At 40.2% G+C, this 23459-nt stretch overlaps 1 protein-coding gene across 2 annotated transcripts in view; it reads left to right on the top strand.

Annotated features, from left to right (window-relative positions):
* LOC141110735 (receptor-type tyrosine-protein phosphatase H-like) overlaps positions 1-23459 on the top strand; it is a 788595-nt gene that overhangs the window by 430903 nt on the left and 334233 nt on the right. For both annotated transcript variants that reach the window (XM_073602293.1, XM_073602291.1), the window contains one exon: positions 17303-17572. In XM_073602293.1, coding sequence (XP_073458394.1) covers positions 17303-17572 — 270 coding nt within the window. The remainder of the gene's footprint in view (positions 1-17302; positions 17573-23459) is intronic.

The raw sequence follows: 23459 nt of genomic DNA, 5'->3' as shown, positions 1-23459 counted from the left end.
ACCCTTAAATCTATGCTCAAGAGAGTTGTACAAAGGGATGGGAAAGACTGGGACTGTCTGTTACCAGCTCTCCTGTTTGCTATCCGGGAAGTGCCCCAGGCCTCCACTGGGTTTTCACCCTTTGAGTTGGTATATGGGCGGAGACCTCGCGGACTACTGGATTTTGTTAAAGAGAAATGGGAAAGTGAACCTAGTCAGCATAAGAGTGTTCTTGAATATGTTTCCCAAATGCAGGAGAGGATCCGAACTGTGTTGCCACTAGTCAAGGAACATTTACAAAAAGCCCAGGAGGCTCAACGACGAGACTATAATAGGGCTGCTAAAATAAGGAACTTCCAAGGGGGGGAACGAGTAGCGGTGTTGATTCCCACTGTGGAAAGTAAATTCTTAGCCAGGTGGCAAGGCCCCTTTGAAGTTGTAGAAAAAGTGGGAGAAGTGAATTATAAAGTCCACCAACCGGGTAAGAGGAAACCCTATCAAATATATCATGTAAACTTGTTAAAGCCCTGGACAGAGAGGGAACTAGTGACCTCCCTGGCTAGTGCAAGATTGGAGCCTCGGGTTGGGGTGGAGAGTGTCCAAGTAGCAAATACCCTGTCTAAAACCCAAAGTCAGCAGGCAAAGGAGTTCTTGCAGAGAAATAAAGAAAAATTTTCAGACTTGCCAGGGCTCACGAGTACCATAGAGCATGATATCATCACGGAACCAGGAGTCAAAGATTTTGTCCGGCCCTACCGCATCCCAGAGGCCCAAAGAAAGGCTGTTTCAGAGGAAGTGAAGAAGATGTTAGACCTGGAGATTATTGAAGAATCGCAGAGTGAGTGGTCGAGCCCGATTGTGTTGGTACCGAAGCCCAACGGGACTCTCCGATTCTGCAATGATTTCCGGAAACTTAATGAAGTTTCACGGTTTGATGCCTACCCCATGCCCCGGGTAGATGAGCTTATTGAGAGACTAGGTCCAGCCAGGTTTATCACTACGTTAGACCTTACCAAGGGATATTGGCAAATCCCATTGACTAAGGCTGCTAGGGAGAAAACTGCTTTTTCTACCCCAGAGGGGAGTTTTCAGTACAAAAGGATGCCTTTTGGATTGCAAACTGCTCCAGCCACATTCCAGCGAGCAATGGATAGGATTTTACGACCTCACCGGAAGTATGCCTCAGTGTACTTGGACGACATCGTCATTTTTAGCAGAGACTGGGAATCACACTTGCCCAAAGTCCAGGCAGTGCTGGACTCTCTTTGGAAGGAGGAGTTTACAATAAACCCTGAAAAATGTGCATGGTGGGATACTACAGGAGGTTTGTACCCAACTTTGCCACGTTGGCGGCTCCATTGACCGATCTGACTAAGGGTCGGAAATCGGTCATGGTGGAGTGGAATGCAGACGCTGAGAAGGCCTTTTTGGAGCTCAAGTCAGCACTGTGCCAACACCCTGTCCTGGTATATGAAAAAAATGCGCCGCGCCTAGGGGTGTAACTGAATAACTGTAAATCATAGATTTACAAATCAGTAGTACAAATCATAGATAATAAAGCGTGCAAATCAAATAGAGCCTAAAGCTCTGATCACTTACTAAGATCACCTGCTGTGTGAATCCTAAAGCTCTGATCACTTACTAAAATCACCTGCTGTGTGAATCCTATGACCAAACACACTAAAAAATATCTAGTGCAATAAATCACAAAGTGCAATGTGCATAGAAAAACGTAATAAGATAAATATACAATCCACAGTGATTAAAATATAATCATTCCTAATAAGGTGTATATGCTAAAAAATGTTACACATATGTAGATCCACTGTGATTAAAATGAAAAAGAAAAAAAAAATTAAATAAAACAATATATATATTCGTAAAACACAAACAGAGTAAATCAATCACATGCGTGGGCGAATTGAAACTATAATCGCCCTAATAAAGGTGTTCAAATCACATCCGTGAAAAAATCTTCCAATCCAGTAACATAAAGTGACCAAGTTCAAATAAAAGTCAGTGTAATGGTGATGGTTCAAAGAAAAAGTTCCAGTTTTGAATCAAACGTGCCCAAAGAAAAACATGCTGTGAAGTGCCTTGGTGACCCCCAATGTGATTGCGCTCACCTTGGAGCGTGTGACACAGGTTTTAATTGTGTCAAAACATGCTTTTGGAGCCACCCCTGGGCTCAGTATTAGGTACAGCTGATTCCCACACTGGATTCTTTATGGCTCCACTCACATCAGACCATATAAAAGAAAAAGGCTAATATAGTATAATACCGTAGGATACTTTTATTAAAATCACATCCAATCCCCACATGGGGTACTCACATTTATAAGGTGCTCATGTGCACCAAACATAACATAGGAAAAAACGGCTGTGCGGCGTGCTGCGGGGTGTGAGAGCTCCACAACCCAGCTCTGTGCTGATCGCTCCGTCCTGGCCCCTCCCCTACGCGTCTTCGACACAGGGAGTCACATGTCTTCATCAGGGGGATATGATTGGACGGGCGCTCTACAGTTTAAATACCCTAACGGCGGCCATTTTGCGTAAGACCGCGGACATTAATATGCTGGGCTCCACTCCTCCTAGTGAATTTAAAGCCATTAACAGCGGCCATTTTGCGTGGGACCGCAGACATATATACAATGGGCTCCGCTTTGAATACTCACAGCACAAAAATAATGCATCTATACGAACTCCAAATATAACTATATCCTGTAATAAAAATATCCTGTAATAAAAAAACCCAGGACGGAGCTAGGAAGGGATTGGAAACTCACACCGCTCAGCATACCCTCAAACTAAGTAAATACTAGTAAACATGGAAATGACTGTAATGATGATTAATAAATAATATGCAGGCATAGTGCAGACATGGTGATTAAATGTATAAATGTATAACCTACCCTTTAGATAAACTCCATAAGAATATATGCTGGGAAACAACTACCCGTATCATCACAATAAAAAATCTTTAATAAAATAAAATAAAATTGGGTTTTAGGGCAAACTAAAAAAAAAAAAAAATAAAAATAAAAAAAATAAAAAAAATTGGGTTTTATGGCAAGCGGATAAACGCCCTTTAATCGCATGATCTGCGAGTTGAATGTCATAATCGCATGGTGTATGAATATAGATCAACATTAAAAACTAATTTTAAAACCTAGGTCAGGTTTATACATGCCCCACAATCGCACAACATGCGACTAAATAATATTTAATCGCATGGTGTGAAATATAATATAAAACATCAATAATTAATTAAAAACAAACGAAAAGGAGCTGATTTGATTAAGTCTAAGGTCAAGTTCGTGTGTGACCATCGATCGCACAACTTACAACTAGGTGTATAAAATCTCATGATGTGTAAATACAGTAAAAAATATCAAAAATTACTTAGAAAACATACCCTCAAACTAAGTAAATACTAGTAAACATGGAAATGACTGTAATGATGATTAATAAATAATATGCAGGCATAGTGCAGACATGGTGATTAAATGTATAAATGTATAACCTACCCTTTAGATAAACTCCATAAGAATATATACTGGGAAACAACTACCCGTATCATCATAAAAAAATCTTTAATAAAATAAAATTGGGTTTTAGGGCAAACTAATAAAAAAAAAAAAAAAAAAAAATTGGGTTTTATGGCAAGCTGATAAACGCCCTTTAATCGCATGATCTGCGAGTTGAATGTCATAATCGCATGGTATATGAATATAGATCAACATTAAAAACTAATTTTAAAACCTAGGTCAGGTTTATACATGCCCCACAATCGCACAACATGCGACTAAATAATATTTAATCGCATGGTGTGAAATATAATATAAAACATCAATAATTAATTAAAAACAAACGAAAAGGAGCCGATTTGATTAAGTCTAAGGTCAAGTTCGTGTGTGATCATCGATCGCACAACTTACAACTAGGTGTATAAAATCGCATGGTGTGTAAATACAGTAAAAAATATCAAAAATTACTTAGAAAACATGCGAGATCAAATTCCTTGTTCAACCCACCAGGCGACAAGGAGCCAAGTTGGTATATCCACCATGACTCGCGTTTGCTGATGTCCCTGGTATAGTTAGAGCCTCTCCAATTACGTTTTGGGGCCTCCAATCCCCAAAAACTCATACCCTGCGTGCTCTGATTATGCGCATTCTTAAAATGTACGTATAAAAAATGGCTATCAGATCCATTCCGTATGTTCCTAACGTGCTCCTCCATACGGTCTTTTAAAGCCCTAATAGTACGGCCAACATAGAACAAATTGCAAGGGCACTGGATTACATATACCACTCCAATGGTGTCACAAGAAACAAAGTCATCTATCTTGTATATTTGTCCATTACGGGGGTTATGGAATTCTTTAACTCTCTTAGTGTTAGATGGTACTCTGATACAACTATAACATCTCCCACATCCAAAAAAGCCCTTTAAATCCCAGAACATCTTCGGTTTTGGTAGGGGAGGTTCTACTACATTGTGTACTAATCGGTCACGTAGACAGGGCGCTCTTTTATAAACAATCTTAGGACTGTCAGGTATCAATTCTCTTAAATGACAGTCCTGTTTGAGTACATTCCAGTACTTTTTTAAAATCTTCTCTACGTCCTTACTTTGTAGACAATAATCCAAAACTATACAAGTTCCATCATATTCATCATCACCCACAGTAATATCTTTATCTTTCAGTAAATCATCCCTACTATAATTCTTCACCAAACTTTTCTCTTTTTCTAAAAATTCTTCCTTGTAACCTTTATCCAGAAACATCTTTTTTAATCTATCCGCTTGGGAATCAAAGTCATCATCTTGCGTACAGTTTCTCCTCATTCTTGTGAACTGTCCTCTGGGGATATTGCTAAGCCACGGTTTGTAATGGCAACTAGTAGTAGGAATGTAGGAGTTGCGATCAGTAGTTTTAAAAAAAGACCTCGTAATAACACCATGGGTTGTGGTCACAATCTCTAAGTCAAGAAAGTGTATGCGGTCCCTACTAATCTCCCAAGTCAGAGAGATACCTCGATCATTATTATTCATAGACTCCAACAATTCCGTTAGTGATTCTGCACTCCCCTTCCATATGATCAAAAGATCATCTATAAATCTTCTGTACAGTAGTAAGTCTCCATATTGCTCAATTTGCACTGACTCCTCTTCCCATTTGGCCATGTACAAGTTTGCTACACTCGGGGCGAATTTCGCGCCCATGGCCACACCCCTTATTTGTAGGAAGAACCTATTATCATACCAAAAAAAGTTATGGTGTAAACAAAAATTTAAACACTTTAAAATGAACCCGCATAGGCCCCTATCAAAATCTTCTTCCTTACTTAAGGCCCATTCCACGGCTTCCAAGGCCCCTTCATGATTAATGTTGGTATATAATGAAGCTACATCACCCGTAGCCATTATTATATTGCCATCCGTGACGTATTCATCCAACAATTGAAGGGTATGCTTAGTATCCTTCAAATAAGCACGTGTTTTCTTTACTAGGGGTTGTAGATGAAGGTCAATGTACTCCCCCAATCTAGAAGTGAGGGACTCAATCCCACTCACAATGGGCTGGAGTCATTGGAAAAAAGAACAGATATTGTCATCAGACCGGCGGACAAGGGGGGGGTATCGTGGTACTCTCATTACAGCAATACAAGGATGAGATGAATAGGATATTGAATGATGAGAGCACATACCAAGCATTAAGTACTGATCCCTCTAGGGATTTCAGGAAGGAACTAGATTTGATTATAAAATACGGGGTGGATAATGAATTCCTGAATAATCAAGAAGCTAAATACTTAATTCCCACAGTTAGTAGGATCCCAGTAATATATTATCTTCCCAAAATTCATAAAGATAGTGTAAACCCACCAGGACGGCCCATTGTGAGTGGGATTGAGTCCCTCACTTCTAGATTGGGGGAGTACATTGACCTTCATCTACAACCCCTAGTAAAGAAAACACGTGCTTATTTGAAGGATACTAAGCATACCCTTCAATTGTTGGATGAATACGTCACGGATGGCAATATAATAATGGCTACGGGTGATGTAGCTTCATTATATACCAACATTAATCATGAAGGGGCCTTGGAAGCCGTGGAATGGGCCTTAAGTAAGGAAGAAGATTTTGATAGGGGCCTATGCGGGTTCATTTTAAAGTGTTTAAATTTTTGTTTACACCATAACTTTTTTTGGTATGATAATAGGTTCTTCCTACAAATAAGGGGTGTGGCCATGGGCGCGAAATTCGCCCCGAGTGTAGCAAACTTGTACATGGCCAAATGGGAAGAGGAGTCAGTGCAAATTGAGCAATATGGAGACTTACTACTGTACAGAAGATTTATAGATGATCTTTTGATCATATGGAAGGGGAGTGCAGAATCACTAACGGAATTGTTGGAGTCTATGAATAATAATGATCGAGGTATCTCTCTGACTTGGGAGATTAGTAGGGACCGCATACACTTTCTTGACTTAGAGATTGTGACCACAACCCATGGTGTTATTACGAGGTCTTTTTTTAAAACTACTGATCGCAACTCCTACATTCCTACTACTAGTTGCCATTACAAACCGTGGCTTAGCAATATCCCCAGAGGACAGTTCACAAGAATGAGGAGAAACTGTACGCAAGATGATGACTTTGATTCCCAAGCGGATAGATTAAAAAAGATGTTTCTGGATAAAGGTTACAAGGAAGAATTTTTAGAAAAAGAGAAAAGTTTGGTGAAGAATTATAGTAGGGATGATTTACTGAAAGATAAAGATATTACTGTGGGTGATGATGAATATGATGGAACTTGTATAGTTTTGGATTATTGTCTACAAAGTAAGGACGTAGAGAAGATTTTAAAAAAGTACTGGAATGTACTCAAACAGGACTGTCATTTAAGAGAATTGATACCTGACAGTCCTAAGATTGTTTATAAAAGAGCGCCCTGTCTACGTGACCGATTAGTACACAATGTAGTAGAACCTCCCCTACCAAAACCGAAGATGTTCTGGGATTTAAAGGGCTTTTTTGGATGTGGGAGATGTTATAGTTGTATCAGAGTACCATCTAACACTAAGAGAGTTAAAGAATTCCATAACCCCCGTAATGGACAAATATACAAGATAGATGACTTTGTTTCTTGTGACACCATTGGAGTGGTATATGTAATCCAGTGCCCTTGCAATTTGTTCTATGTTGGCCGTACTATTAGGGCTTTAAAAGACCGTATGGAGGAGCACGTTAGGAACATACGGAATGGATCTGATAGCCATTTTTTATACGTACATTTTAAGAATGCGCATAATCAGAGCACGCAGGGTATGAGTTTTTGGGGATTGGAGGCCCCAAAACATAATTGGAGAGGCTCTAACTATACCAGGGACATCAGCAAACGCGAGTCATGGTGGATATACCAACTTGGCTCCTTGTCGCCTGGTGGGTTGAACAAGGAATTTGATCTCGCATGTTTTCTAAGTAATTTTTGATATTTTTTACTGTATTTACACACCATGCGATTTTATACACCTAGTTGTAAGTTGTGCGATCGATGGTCACACACAAACTTGACCTTAGACTTAATCAAATCGGCTCCTTTTCGTTTGTTTTTAATTAATTATTGATGTTTTATATTATATTTCACACCATGCGATTAAATATTATTTAGTCGCATGTTGTGCGATTGTGGGGCATGTATAAACCTGACCTAGGTTTTAAAATTAGTTTTTAATGTTGATCTATATTCATATACCATGCGATTATGACATTCAACTCGCAGATCATGCGATTAAAGGGCGTTTATCAGCTTGCCATAAAACCCAATTTTTATTTTTTTTTTTTTATTAGTTTGCCCTAAAACCCAATTTTATTTTATTAAAGATTTTTTTATGATGATACGGGTAGTTGTTTCCCAGTATATATTCTTATGGAGTTTATCTAAAGGGTAGGTTATACATTTATACATTTAATCACCATGTCTGCACTATGCCTGCATATTATTTATTAATCATCATTACAGTCATTTCCATGTTTACTAGTATTTACTTAGTTTGAGGGTATGTTTTCTAAGTAATTTTTGATATTTTTTACTGTATTTACACATCATGAGATTTTATACACCTAGTTGTAAGTTGTGCGATCGATGGTCACACACGAACTTGACCTTAGACTTAATCAAATCAGCTCCTTTTCATTTGTTTTTAATTAATTATTGATGTTTTATATTATATTTCACACCATGCGATTAAATATTATTTAGTCGCATGTTGTGCGATTGTGGGGCATGTATAAACCTGACCTAGGTTTTAAAATTAGTTTTTAATGTTGATCTATATTCATACACCATGCGATTATGACATTCAACTCGCAGATCATGCGATTAAAGGGCGTTTATCAGCTTGCCATAAAACCCAATTTTTTTTTTTTTTTTTTTATTAGTTTGCCCTAAAACCCAATTTTATTTTATTAAAGATTTTTTTATGATGATACGGGTAGTTGTTTCCCAGTATATATTCTTATGGAGTTTATCTAAAGGGTAGGTTATACATTTATACATTTAATCACCATGTCTGCACTATGCCTGCATATTATTTATTAATCATCATTACAGTCATTTCCATGTTTACTAGTATTTACTTAGTTTGAGGGTATGTTTTCTAAGTAATTTTTGATATTTTTTACTGTATTTACACATCATGCGATTTTATACACCTAGTTGTAAGTTGTGCGATCGATGGTCACACACGAACTTGACCTTAGACTTAATCAAATCAGCTCCTTTTCATTTGTTTTTAATTAATTATTGATGTTTTATATTATATTTCACACCATGCGATTAAATATTATTTAGTCGCATGTTGTGCGATTGTGGGGCATGTATAAACCTGACCTAGGTTTTAAAATTAGTTTTTAATGTTGATCTATATTCATACACCATGCGATTATGACATTCAACTCGCAGATCATGCGATTAAAGGGCGTTTATCCGCTTGCCATAAAACCCAATTTTTTTTATTTATTTATTTATTTATTTATTTATTTATTTATTTTTTTTTTTTTTAGTTTGCCCTAAAACCCAATTTTATTTTATTTTATTAAAGATTTTTTATTGTGATGATACGGGTAGTTGTTTCCCAGCATATATTCTTATGGAGTTTATCTAAAGGGTAGGTTATACATTTATACATTTAATCACCATGTCTGCACTATGCCTGCATATTATTTATTAATCATCATTACAGTCATTTCCATGTTTACTAGTATTTACTTAGTTTGAGGGTATGCTGAGCGGCGTGAGTTTCCAATCCCTTCCTAGCTCCGTCCTGGGTTTTTTTATTACAGGATATTTTTATTACAGGATATAGTTATATTTGGAGTTCGTATAGATGCATTATTTTTGTGCTGTGAGTATTCAAAGCGGAACCCATTGTATATATGTCTGCGGTCCCACGCAAAATGGCCGCTGTTAATGGCTTTAAATTCACTAGGAGGAGTGGAGCCCAGCATATTAATGTCCGCGGTCTTACGCAAAATGGCCGCCGTTAGGGTATTTAAACTGTAGAGCGCCCGTCCAATCATATCCCCCTGATGAAGACACGTGACTCCCTGTGTCGAAGACGCGTAGGGGAGGGGCCAGGACGGAGCGATCAGCACAGAGCTGGGTTGTGGAGCTCTCACACCCCGCAGCACGCCGCACAGCCGTTTTTTCCTATGTTATGTTTGGTGCACATGAGCACCTTATAAATGTGAGTACCCCATGTGGGGATTGGATGTGATTTTAATAAAAGTATCCTACGGTATTATACTATATTAGCCTTTTTCTTTTATATGGTCTGATGTGAGTGGAGCCATAAAGAATCCAGTGTGGGAATCAGCTGTACCTAATACTGAGCCCAGGGGTGGCTCCAAAAGCGTGTATTGACACAATTAAAACCTGTGTCACACGCTCCAAGGTGAGCGCAATCACATTGGGGGTCACCAAGGCACTTCACAGCATGTTTTTCTTTGGGCACGTTTGATTCAAAACTGGAACTTTTTCTTTGAACCATCACCATTACACTGACTTTTATTTGAACTTGGTCACTTTATGTTACTGGAATGGAAGATTTTTTCACGGATGTGATTTGAACACCTTTATTAGGGCGATTATAGTTTCAATTCGCCCACGCATGTGATTGATTTACTCTGTTTGTGTTTTACGAATATATATATTGTTTTATTTAATTTTTTTTTCTTTTTCATTTTAATCACAGTGGATCTACATATGTGTAACATTTTTTAGCATATACACCTTATTAGGAATGATTATATTTTAATCACTGTGGATTGTATATTTATCTTATTACGTTTTTCTATGCACATTGCACTTTGTGATTTATTGCACTAGATATTTTTTAGTGTGTTTGGTCATAGGATTCACACAGCAGATGATTTTAGTAAGTGATCAGAGCTTTAGGATTCACACAGCAGGTGATCTTAGTAAGTGATCAGAGCTTTAGGCTCTATTTGATTTGCACGCTTTATTATTTATGATTTGTACTTAGATTTACAGTTATTCAGTTACACCCCTAGGCGCGGCGCATTTTTTTCATATATCATTTATCGCACGGTCATGAATACGTGATCTGCGCCTGCAGCCGGGTAGCTGTTTGGTTGAATTTCCATTAAGGCACTGGATAATTGTGGCTCGCAAGATTTTTTTCCATAACCCTGTCCTGGTAGCACCCAATTTTTCAAAAGAGTTTGTTGTCCAAACTGATGCTTCTGATGTAGGGTTGGGAGCGGTGTTGTCACAGGTTGTTCATGGAGAGGAGCACCAGGTAGTCTTCCTCAGTAGGAAGTTAACACCAGCGGTGAAAAACTACGCTATAATTGAACGAGAGTGTCTGGCCATTAAGTGGGCTCTTGAGTCCCTCAGATATTACCTTTTGGGGAGGAAGTTTAGGCTGATTTCTGACCATGCCCCTTTAACATGGTTGAGACAGGGTAAAGGGAATAATGCCAGGGTTACTCGGTGGTTCCTGGCACTCCAGGAATTTAAATTTGTAGTGGAGCATAGGCCTGGGAGACTGCACCAAAATGCAGATGCCCTCTCCCGAGTCCATTGTTTGAGCTCCACTGTTGCCTCCACCTCCATGACGTTGGGGCACAGGGGGGGATATGTACAGGACGCCGTGGCTGGGTCCTGGAAGGACGCTATGTTTCCCCTCTGTTTGGACTGTGGTCCCTTTAAGGGAACAAAAAAGGGTTAACTCACCTGTAAGAGGAAGTGGGTTTAAAACAAGACAGGAAGTTAGAGAGGGTGTGGAGGAGTGTAGAGGAGAATGTGGATGGTGTTTTGGTGTTTTGGTGTGCAGCAACAGTGAATAGCAGTGTCCTGCCTGGAAGCCTCCTGCTAGAGGAATCTACCTGCAACAGAAACTAAGGACTGTTTAACTGCAATAGCAGTTCTGGACTTTGCAAGTCGGTGAGACTGAAACCTTTTTCTTTTGTTTTTGCTGCTGTAAAGCTATTTAAGTTCAATAAATCTCCTTTTGAGTAAAAAGCCTGTGTCCTGCGATCTAGCTGGTTCCCCAAACATTACAGTGTATACATATATATACATATATACATATAATGTGTATATGTATATATATTTAATGTGTGTGTATATACATGTATATATAATGTGTGTGTGTGTGTGTGTGTATACATATGTATATAATGTAGGGGGACTCATTATTTTATTAACATTAATCCACGCCGTCTGTCAGTGTATTGAGCGGTGATGATTTATCACTGCTTAATAAACTGACATCTTTGTTTTTTCGGAGAATTTCTGGTGCTGTAATCTCGTAAAGTCTCATGAGATTCCAGTATCAGGGGCCGTTCTCCACTGTTGGAAGCGTTTGTAGATCGCTTCACTCCTCAGAAGGTGAAGCGATCTACGCCGCTTCATAAACAGGCACACAGAGGAGAAAGATCTTCTCTGTGAATGCCGGAGAATGAAGCAGTGAATAGATTTCACTGCTTCATAAACGGACACCTACAGTATGTGTGTAACCAAAGATGCATATGATATATGTGTAAAAAGGATTGTTACTTAATACATAACTGTTGTCCATATCCAAATAGGGGGACAATCTATGTGCAAACGTATAAATATGCATGGACATATTACTATCCAAGGGCCAATATAATATGCCAAAAGTGACAATGTGAAGAGAATGTCAAAATAAAAATAAAAATAAAAATATATAAACTGCCCATATACAGATATGTTGTTATAAAGTAATTGGGCAATGTCAGTGACTAACCCACAAGATTGTGTGAATGCATATATGTGGAGTGGACTCCCATAACAATATACAAATACATCTCACACATATATAATCTAAAAAACGCATGTAGGTATTGCGTGCAAAACTAAAAAAGCCAAATCTTACATATGGATAAACTATGTCAGAATCAAGAAGAAAAAGTTGTATGAATAGAAAATAAAGCAAGAGAGAGCAAGTGAAAAATAATGAAGCTGGGCATCAAGCCCTATTGATGAAGGCATTGATGTCCAGTTCCACATTCATACCCAAAGGAAAATATGTACGGAGCTCATGGATCCAAAAGGTCTCTAAACGGGACACCCCTCTGGTCCTGGCACCACCCCTCCAGGGAGGAATATATTTGTCGATCACCACAAATTGATCCCTCAATTACACGATTGTGATTTAACTTATAGTGTCTTGGGACAGTATGTTTGGTATCACCGTTCTTAATGAGAGCAATGTGCTCCGCTACTCTAACCGCAAAAGAGCGGATGGTGCGACCTACATACTGTTTCCCACAGTGGCATGTAATCAAGTATACAATGTAACTGGTAGTGCAAGTACAAAACTGCTTGACAGGATATCGTTTTTGGGTGACTGTAGATGTAAATGACACAGTTTTCTATCCTATCCCAGAATTGTGCTGGCACACCGTACACTTTCTACACAAGTAGAAACCTTCCATCTCATGGAAGAAAGGCTGGCGTATAGGAGGGTTGATAATATTTGGAGCGATTTTGTTCTGTAGAGTTGGAGCTCCTCTGAAAATGACTTTAGCCCGGTCAAGCAAAACTGTGTTTAGGACTCGGTCATTTTTCAGAATGCCCCAATGTTTTGAGAGGATAGCCCTAATTTGTTTGTGTTGGGTAGAAAAGGAGGTAAGCATGGACCATCTAAAGGTGTCTCCTTGTTCTCTTTTGGGTCTTTCCTCTAGTAGACTCCCTGTTAATCGCAAGAGCGTGTTGGAACTCGCGATCAACAAGACTAGGGTCGTAGTCTTTATCTATAAATTTTGTTCTTAAATGTTCAGACTGTGATCTAAAGGTGTCAGTATCAGAACAATTTCTCCATAGCCTGAGAAATTGACTACGTGGTACGGAATCAAGCCAGGATCGATGATGGCAGCTATCCGGTGGTATGAAGCTATTGCGATCCGTGGCTTTAAAATGCGTCTGAAAATGAAATCTACCATTGCGTAGTCTGATTTCCAAATCCAAGAAATTAATTTTGTCTCTACTGGCTGTGTAGGATAGGGAAATGCCTCTGTCATTGTTGTTCAAATATTTGAAAAATGAATCAAGAGATTCGACACTACCCCTCCAAAGGAGGAGGATGTCGTCTATGTACCGCACGCACATCGTAAGGGAAGAGTCCCTATTGGCATAGACGACATCCTCCTCCCACTTCGCCATAAACAGATTGGCGAGGCTAGGGGCGAATTTAGCGCCCATAGCCACGCCGCATAGCTGTAGATAATATTGTTGATTGAACCAAAAGTAGCTTCGCTTAGTGGCGAATTCCAACAGTTCCATGATAAAGGAGCGTTGGAAGGAGGCAATGCTTGGTTCCTTTTCCAATCCTGAGGGACACATAAGTCCACGGTTTACTTTTAGACGTCCATCTTCACCATCTCTCCGGAGCATCTATCATCACCCACCACCCAAGCCTGATTCGACCCATTTGGGCGTATGCCCTCCTGGGTCCACGAGATCTGGTAAGCCTTCTCATTTTCGGTGGTGGTGTGCCTCTCCTGTCTACACTTTGGATGTCATGCATTTGAATTGTTTTTCACACGAAGTCACTGCATTTATATGGACTATCAATTCTTATGAGTCATATAAACATTGAGTACTTTTTCCTTTTTTCTTCTCAGATGTTTTTTCACCATTAGTTGAACTTCACGGTCCCTATATTGAACTCTTATGTTTTCTTGTATGACCACAGCCTGGGGACACAGATGTCATCTGCTGCTTTCTGGATCTCTGGGACTTCTGACCAGACTGCACTACCTTAGATATGGACTCCTCAGGCCACCAATTTTCCTGTAAAATAATTGATGTCTGCCTTGGGGGTCAAAGACTTCACCAATTTCAGCTGTTTCTCCAGTGTTTCCTCCCTCTTTGTTTGGTTGTGAGCCCTTAATAAAGGCATTTTTGGTTCAATTATACTCGCCTATGTGTATTTTCCTTAAAAAAAAACAGTTTGTTGGTGAGGAGGCAGGTACATTTCAAAATACAATGTGAAATTAACAAGGGACACCAACACCAAACAATCTCATTGAGATTCAATAATATAAGATATCAATGGTGTTGTGGTAAGTTGACACACAAAACACACACCAAAAAATTCTTTATTAAAAAGCATAAAACATTTTTAACAAAAAACAGCCTTGTAAACAAATTTTTTACAATTAAAAACAAACCAAAAAAAAAATTGGTCAGATGTGACAAATCAAAATATATTGAGGGAATCACAATAAATAATAAAGGAAGAAGTTTGTGAGAAGTCTGTGAATATGAGCAGCAAAACTACTTCATTCTTCTCACATTATAAAGAAGAAGAGAGTGCGCTGTATTAAACCATTTTTTACATTGCACCATGACGAAAGTGCTGTATCCATTGCGAACACTAATTTTACCAGACCGAGCTGTTCCGTCTCGGAATTTCTTCTGAGCATGCGTGGCACTTTGTGCGTTGGAACAGGCCACACACAGTCGGAATTGACACGATCGGATTTTGTTGTCGGAAAATTTTATAGCCTGCTCTCAAACTTTGTGTGTCGGAAAATATGATGGAAAATGTCCGATGGAGCCCACACACGGTCGGAATGTCTGACAACACGCTCCGATCGTACATTTTCCAGCGGAAAATCTGACCGTGTGTACGGGGCATAACAGTAACTCAGACAGAAATAAGATTCTTTTTTTAAAAAATCTTTTTAGGGCTCATTTAGCACTGTTACACGCAGGCATTAAAAATAGGCATTTTGGTCTGTTTTTAAAGTGGTTGTAAACCCTTACAGACTACTTTAACCTACAAGTAAGCCTTGATTAAGGCTTACCTATAGGTGCAAGAAATATCTCCTTAACATACACAGTTAAGGAGATATATTCCTAAAAACGGGCACCGATGAATGGCACAGGCGCACTGAGCATGTCGTTAGTGAAGGCGATCATGCCGTCACTGAGGGCTCCTGCGCACATGCGCCGGAGTGACGTCATCACTGCTCCGGCCAGTCTCAGCGCCGGAGGAGCAATACCTAGAAGCCACTCCGGGTATCATGGCGGCGACGGAGGAGGTGAACGAGGGACGCTTCAGGGGCTTCGATCTCAGGTAAGCAATTCATAATGAGCTAGTATGATATGCATACTAGCTATAATGAGCGTCAAAAGCGTCAAAAGTGATTATTTCCTATTTTAGCCTTGTTTAAAAAAATGTCACATGCCGATTGCTGTCACAAGGAATGTTTACATTCCTTGTGGTAGCAATAAAAGTGATCCAAAATAAAAAAAATGTAAAGCGACAGTGTAAAAAATATATATATAAAAAAAAAATGTATTTGTTTTTTTAAGTGCCCCTTCCCCCCCATGCTCACACGCAAAGATGAACACACGCATGTGTCCTGCATGCACACATACACTGGTTGTCCCACACGTGTGAGGTATCAATACGAATGTCAAATTATGGACAGTAAATTTAGCACCAGATTTGTGGTAACCTGTAAAAGCTTTTAAAACGTCGCCTATAGATAGTACAATTTACGGCGTTAGTCGCCAGTTGCACGGGAGTTTGCAATTTTAAAGCGTGACTTTTTATATGTTACCAAAAAACTAATTTATGTATTGAGTTCTTTTGCATTAAAATTAAAAGTGTATTTAAAATAAATTGCATTTGAAAAACCACTGCACAAATACCGTGTGACATCATAAAATTGCAACACCCACCATTTTATTCTCTAGGGCCTCTGTTTTAAAAAATATATATAATGTTTGGGGGTTCTAAGAAATTTTCTAGCAAAAAATACTGAAAAGTGCCAGAAAAGGCCTAGAGCTAAAGTGGTTAAAGTGGTTACCTTAATGCATTCCTTTAAAAAAAAGTCCCGCTGTCTGTGTCAAGTGGCTTCCCATGGGGACACTGGATGGAGGGGAGGGGCCAGGGGCCCCAAAAAGAGGAGGTTGAGGGCCGCTCTGTGCAATTAAATTGAACAGAGCAGGTAAGTATAGACATGTTTGTTATTTTAAAAAATACCTTTACAATCACTTTAAATATACTATACAAACAAACACATAAATAATGTTACTAATGAACAATACCTTCTTGTCTGTGTATCTGTGCATATCATGATGACTTTTCTTGCATATACAATATTTTAAAGTGATACTAAAGTTTCTTTTTTTTTTTTTTCTTTAAAAATAACAAACGTAATACTTACCTGCTCTGTGCAGTTATTTTGCACAGATCAGCCCAGATCCTCCTCTTCTTGTGTCCCTCTTCCGTGCTCTTGGCCCCTCTTTTCTGTCGAGTGCCCCCACATGGCCGAGGCACTCGTGAACATCGCTGGATAGAGTTGGGGCTCAGGTAAGTATTAGGGGGGCTGGGGGGGCTGCTACACACAGAAGGCTTTTTATCTTAATGCATAGAACGTATTAAGATAAAAAAAACCTTCTGCCTTTACAACCACTTTAAGTTTAAATTGTACAATAGGTTAATGATATACCTCTTGTAGATCCACTCCCATTTGAAATTAATGCCCTGCCCCTAATTAAAATACATTCTCTCTATACAATTGCCTACTAGATACATAGCAAAAAAGAGTGCCCCTGGAAAGTTTTTTGAAATGTTGACAAATAAGGATTATGAGTTTGGTCGTTAGACTGAAAAAAGCTGCATGAATACATTTAAAAGAATTGCAAAACCTGCAGTTACCCAACTCAACTAGTTTGCAGATAAATTCATGTATCGCTATTCTGTATATGTGTATAATGCTTTTTGTTTTTATGTCTCTCTAGTGCCATCTGTAGTGAAAGATTTGACCATATCTAACATATCTACTAAAGAAGTGACAGTTTCTTGGACAGAATCCAGTGACCCAAATAATAAAACATATTCTTATACTGTGGATTGGCAAGGACAAGATCTTGGAAACCAAACTTTTTTAAAAAACAGTAGCACAGTTGTGTCAAATCTAAAACCGGGATCAGACTACAGCTTTAAAGTCTATGCAGTCACTAACAATGGAATTTATGGCCCAGCTTCTGATGTTAAAAATGCTACAACATGTAAGTTGGGGGTTTGCTGATCTAAAAACAATCAAAAACATTTTTGATCGATAGATTTTTTTTTAAATGGAACACCAGGATTTTGATTTATTTGTTTCCTTGCTATCGACACAAGTCAAATAAGTTACCTGCAAAAATGACAACTATAGATCTGCATGGATGCTGGTTACTGTACAAATCATAGATTCATTAATGCTGTAAACAACACACAGTGCTCCTTTACCAGGGTTGCAACTGAGAGTTACGGCTATAATACAGTGCAGGGATCATGTTGTTCATACTCCCTTTCTGTTCCACTTTTAAGAGAGAAGTATAGGCTTTGCAAAAAAAAGAGTAAATTATTTTCACATAGATGGAGGCAGCATTGATCGGATGCTGCAGGTATTTCCCCTCTGGCTCTGCAGTGAGAATGAAGCGATCTTATACAGCGACTGCCAAGTTCTCCCCCTCCGCTCTGAGCAGAGAGCTGGTGACTGACAGTCACAGCTCTCTGCTCAGAGCGGAGGGGAGAACTTGGCAATCGCTGTATTTAATTGCTTCATTCTCACTGCAGAGCCAGAGGGGAAACACCTGCAGCATCCGATCAATGCTGCCTCCACCTAGGTGAGCCCCTCCAGTGCTCACTGGAGCGCTTGGCTGTGGAGGGGGCTGACTCAGGCTCTTGGCGGACCGCTGAGAGGATGAGTTAGGTGCCAGTCCAGGCTTGTGGGTGGATCCTGATCATATGGTTGGAATCTTTTTAGAGCCTGGACTGGCTCTGCAACGTCAGCTGACACTGGGCTTTAGCCTGCTGTAGTCTGAAAATGGGTCACAGGAGTGCAGAAAGAACTGCACTCTTCTGATCCAAAGGAGACGTACAGCCAAAAAAGATTTGACTTTACTTGTCCTTTATGTTTTAGGTGCTAAAAAAGTAGCATTCCCTTATTGCTGACCATCTGTTCTTGGAGATGACTTTTTCACAGCAAGCCTCTGCATCGCTGAAAGAAAGCAGAGATACAAGAACAGCGTGCACCTAAACCACCTCACGTTCCATCACTTAGATTTGCTGCACTCCACTGTCTCCATGGTAAAAATAATAGTTAGTCATACACCAGTTAGGTCTAAATCTCCATGGATAAAACTACCCTGCCACTGGTAAAGTACACACTCTTTTATCGTCTTCGTGTTCTCTTGATTCTTTTAGGAAAACACCTGCTTGTACCCTGTGTCTCTAGCACATTTCTGCCTATTAAAATTACCCTGCAAGTGAATTCCTTTTTCTATTTGCAGTCATTTAACGATTGAAGGAAAATACAGTACATGCCTGTGTCTTGTCTGTTCACATTTTCACCTATTTTTGCCTCATTAAAACTGTACTTGCCATTTTTTACACTAATGTATCATCTGCAGTCTCTAAGCCACTTGCCGGTCGCCAACAGTACTTTTACTGGGGACGGGCGGCACAGGCAGGCTGGATCACAAATATGTATGTCATCCAGCCTGCTCTGTGTTAGGGGCACGTAGAGCACCGCTCCCATGAGCACTGTGTCCCCCAGACACAGTGGATTGTGGATCCCGCTACCTACGGTCTGGTGATCATGTGATTACTATGCGATCACATGATCACAATGTCAGCAAAGCTGTTATGAATGAATGAATTCATAACAGCTGTGTTTCTTATGCTGTGATTGGCTCACAGCTACTGTATCACATGGTACCTGGGCCAATCACAGCATCCTGTACCATGTTATTATCTGTAGCCAATCACAGATCAGTAATCACAGCTGTTATAAATGTAACCCATTTATTACAGTTGAAAACATTGCAGTGACAATAATCAGCATTGTTACAGCAAACAAAGTGCAAAAAAAAAAAATCATCCCCACAGAGAAGCATAGTGTTACTATTAAAAAAACAAAAAACAAATAAAGGGTTTAAAAATGGCATTAAAAATTATTATTATTTATTTTTTTTAACATATTGTCACCAGTCAGTGTCCATAATCACCACCACACAAGTCATATGATGATGCTGTACTGCACTGGTGACCATATGTTAAAAAAAATAAAATAAATTGTATTCAGTTTCTTAATTTTTAAATAAATTCTGAGAAAAAATGAAACATAAAAAAACTTGCCATGCCTCTTACTAAATGTCTCAGACTGTCTACTTTACAAAAGGGGTAATTTGGGGAGTATTTGTACTGTGCTGGTATTTTAGGGACCTCAAGAAATTAGATGAGCCGTCAGTAAATCAGAAGAGATCAATTTTCAAATGTATATACCAGTTTGTAGAAAGAATAACTTTCACACAAACTAATTAATATACACTTATTGGGATTTTTTACCAAAGACATGTAGCAGAATACATTCCAGCCTAAATTTATAAATAAATTAGATATGTTTTATAACAGAAAATGTTGTTTGTTTGTTTTTCCGACAACAAAATCCGTTGTGAAAATTCCGATCGTGTGTACACAAATCCAGCGCACAAAGTGCCACGCATGCTCAGAATAAATAAAGAGATGAAAGCTATTGGCTACTGCCCCGTTTATAGTCCCGACGTACGTGTTTTACGTCACCGCGTTCAGAATGATCGGATTTTCTGACAACTTTGTGTGACCGTGTGTATGCAAGACAAGTTTGAGCCAACATCCATCGGAAAAAATCCTAGGATTTTGTTGTCGGAATGTCCGACTGTGTGTACGGGGCATTACACGCAGGCATTAAAAATAGGAATTTGGGTCGTGTTTTTAACACTTCCCGAATGCTTATCAATGTCACATAAATTTGTTACAATGGGGAGCAGATGGAGGTGTTCACACTGCAGAGCTAGCGCTGCTTCACATTGCGGCGAGGCAAAAATGACACTGCCTGCAGAGTTTAGCAAGTGTTCACATTCTGCAAATGCCTCCATCCACTTCTATTAAAAAGTACCACAACCACACTTTAAACGCACTGTAATTGCACCCGTTTATGGTGCAGTTGGAAAGTGTCAAAAGTGATTATTTCCTATTTTAGCCTTGTAAAAAAAAAAAAAAAAAACAACACACAGGGAGTTTGAGAAGTGTTGTCTGACGCAACATGAACACCTGTACAACACATCCTGAAGGCTCATTAATGCTATAGGTGCATTAATTCACATTTAGGCTGCTTTAAAATGTAACACAAGTGTGAAAGAGCCCTTGCTCTTGCTTTGAATCTCACACACAACATGCTTTTTTTATGTGTTTTTGATGCTTCGGTGATGCTTCTGTGATGCTTTGATAATGCTTTTTTGAAGCTTTAATGATGCTTGGCAAATGTGTGTGTTGATTTTTGATTTGTTTTAAAGGAGCCCAGTAGTGCCCCCACTCAGCAGATCCCCAGCTACTCTATCTCTAGTCCTCACTCACCTCCCACTATATTGCTTCCATGCTGTGCACCACGTGTGACATTGCTAGCTTCTCCTGCTCCGGTCCCCCATCTCTGCTGATCCTCTGCCACTCAGTCCTTCCTCTCCAGTTCCTGCTCACCTTCCACTATAGCATCCCCATTTCAGACATTTCAAGTCTCCTGTGACTCATGGGATACTCCCGCATTGGACGGCGGGTTTACAGCCACCCGCGAGTCTCCCGGCTGAGCCTGCACTGCCACTCAGCCTGGAGTAATCACAAACAGCATGTGTCTCCCTATGTGTCATGCAGCTGCAGTCTTAACTGTTCGGTGGCAGTCCACTGTAACAAAGCCCTGCCTCCTCATCCATAATAGATGGTCAACTGAACACTGCAGCTGCATGACACAGCGGGAGACTCCGCTGTGTGTAACAAGGTACTGGCAAGGCTGCAGATGGGCACAGTGAGGCTGCAGATGGGCACTGATGAGGCTGCAAATGGGCACTGATGAGGATACAGATGGGCACAGTGAGGCTGCAGATGGGCACTGATGAGGATACAGATGGGCACAGTGAGCCTGCATTGTTGGCACAGTGAGTCTGCATTGTTGACACTAATGAGGCTGCAGATGGGCACAGTGAGGCTGCATTGATGGCTCACTGAGGCTGCATTGATGGGCACTGATGAGACTGCATTGTTGGCACTGATGAGGCTGCAGATGGGCACAGTGAGGCTGCATTGTTGGCACTGATGAGGATGCAGATGGGCACAGTGAGGCTGCATTGATGGCTCAGTGAGGCTGCATTGATGGCTCAGTGAGGCTGCATTGATGGGCACTGACGAGGCTGCAGATGGGCACAGTGAGGCTGCAGATTGGCACAGTGAGGCTGCAGATTAGCACAGTAAGGCTGCAGATGGGCACAGTGAGGCTGCATTGTTGGCACTGATGAGGCTGCAGATGGGCACAGTGAGGCTGCATATATGGCTCAGTGAGGCTGCACTGATGGGCACAGTGAGGCTGCATTGATGGGCACTGACAAGGCTGTAGATGGGCACAGTGAGGGTGCAGATTGGCACAGTGAGGCTGAAGATTGGCACAGTGAGGCTGCATTGTTGGCACTGATGAGGCTGCAAATGGGCACAGTGAGGGTGCATTGTTGGTGAGTGTGACACAACATTATCTTTAAAGTTTGAAACCAGTGTAAATGAGCCCTTAAAGGGATTGTAAAGTCAGAAGGTTTATTTTCTCAATGCATTCTATGCATTGAGATAAAAAGCCTTCTGTGTGCATCAACCCCCCTAACACTTACCTGAGGACCCTCTCTGTCCAGCAATGTCTACGAGTGTCTCAGCCATCCGAGATTCTCCCTCCTGATTGGCTGAGACACAGCGGTGGTGCCATTGGCTCCCACTGCTGTCAATCAATGTCAGCTTGCCAATCAGGAGAGAGAGGGAGTGGCCGGGTCTGGGCTCCGTGTCTGAATAGACACAGGGAGCTATGGCTCGGCTTGGGTCCCGCCATAGCAAGCTTCTTGCTGTGGGGGCACTTAACAGGAGGGAGGGGCCAGGATCCCAGAAGAGGGACCCGAGAAGAGGAGGATCCGGGCTGCTCTGTGCAAATTCACTGTAACAGAGCAGGTAAGTATAACATGTTTATTACTTTTATAGGAAAATAAAACAAGACTTTAAAATCACTTTAAGGTTAAGTAAAGGATAGGTAGAACCACTGTCATCTTTTTATTGCTGTCTGTTTCTCTGTTGCAGATTTTACCTCACTGTCTGGTAAAAGTTTGGCCTTAGAAAAGAAAATGAAGGGAAATCTTTCTAATGGAGTTCCGGATAGCAGTAAAACATGTTAGGGGCTTTAACATTCTCTTATTATATAATTAACTAAAATGAAACATTTTAGGTAGAGATACACTTTAATTGTCAATAAGAGTTTGATAGAAAATGGGCATTTTTTTATATATTGGCAAATAAGGATTATGAATCTGTTGTTTAGTCTATAGACTAAAAAAATCTGCATTACATTTAAGAGAATTGCAAAACCTGCAGTTTGCCAATTCAACTCTGTGACGAACGCGGGTGTCAGATCCCTGCCCTCCTCGCTAACTTGCAACGAAGGACCAGCCAACCTCACACCACGCTGTCACTTACGTAACAATGCCACTCTCAGCTGCGCCCAGCACAAAGATTTTCCAGCTTGCGGGACCACAATCTAGGTGCGAGCAGCCTGAGAGTGATTGTCACTGGGCTAATTACACAATTAACCCTTTAACTGCCACCACCCCCGTTTAAAGACCGAGCCGGGGGAGACTCGTAATTTTAGCAATACTAATTGTAATTTTAGAATAAGCGTCTGCCACACACACTGCCACCACAAACAGGTCTGCTCAGAGTCTTACTCTACAACAGTAGCGCCCTTCAAGAGGCAGGTTCGTTTATAGCTTGCATTAAAGCGGAGCGGCACCGAAAAAAAATTTTTTAAAAGTCAGCAGCTACAAATACTGCAGCTGCTGACTTTTAAAACATGGA

This window comes from Aquarana catesbeiana, linkage group LG10, assembly GCF_042186555.1.
Source record: "Aquarana catesbeiana isolate 2022-GZ linkage group LG10, ASM4218655v1, whole genome shotgun sequence".
Lineage (NCBI taxonomy): Eukaryota > Metazoa > Chordata > Amphibia > Anura > Ranidae > Aquarana > Aquarana catesbeiana.
Note: the sequence above shows the minus strand (reverse complement) of the source record. Positions and strands in the feature narration are given on the sequence as shown.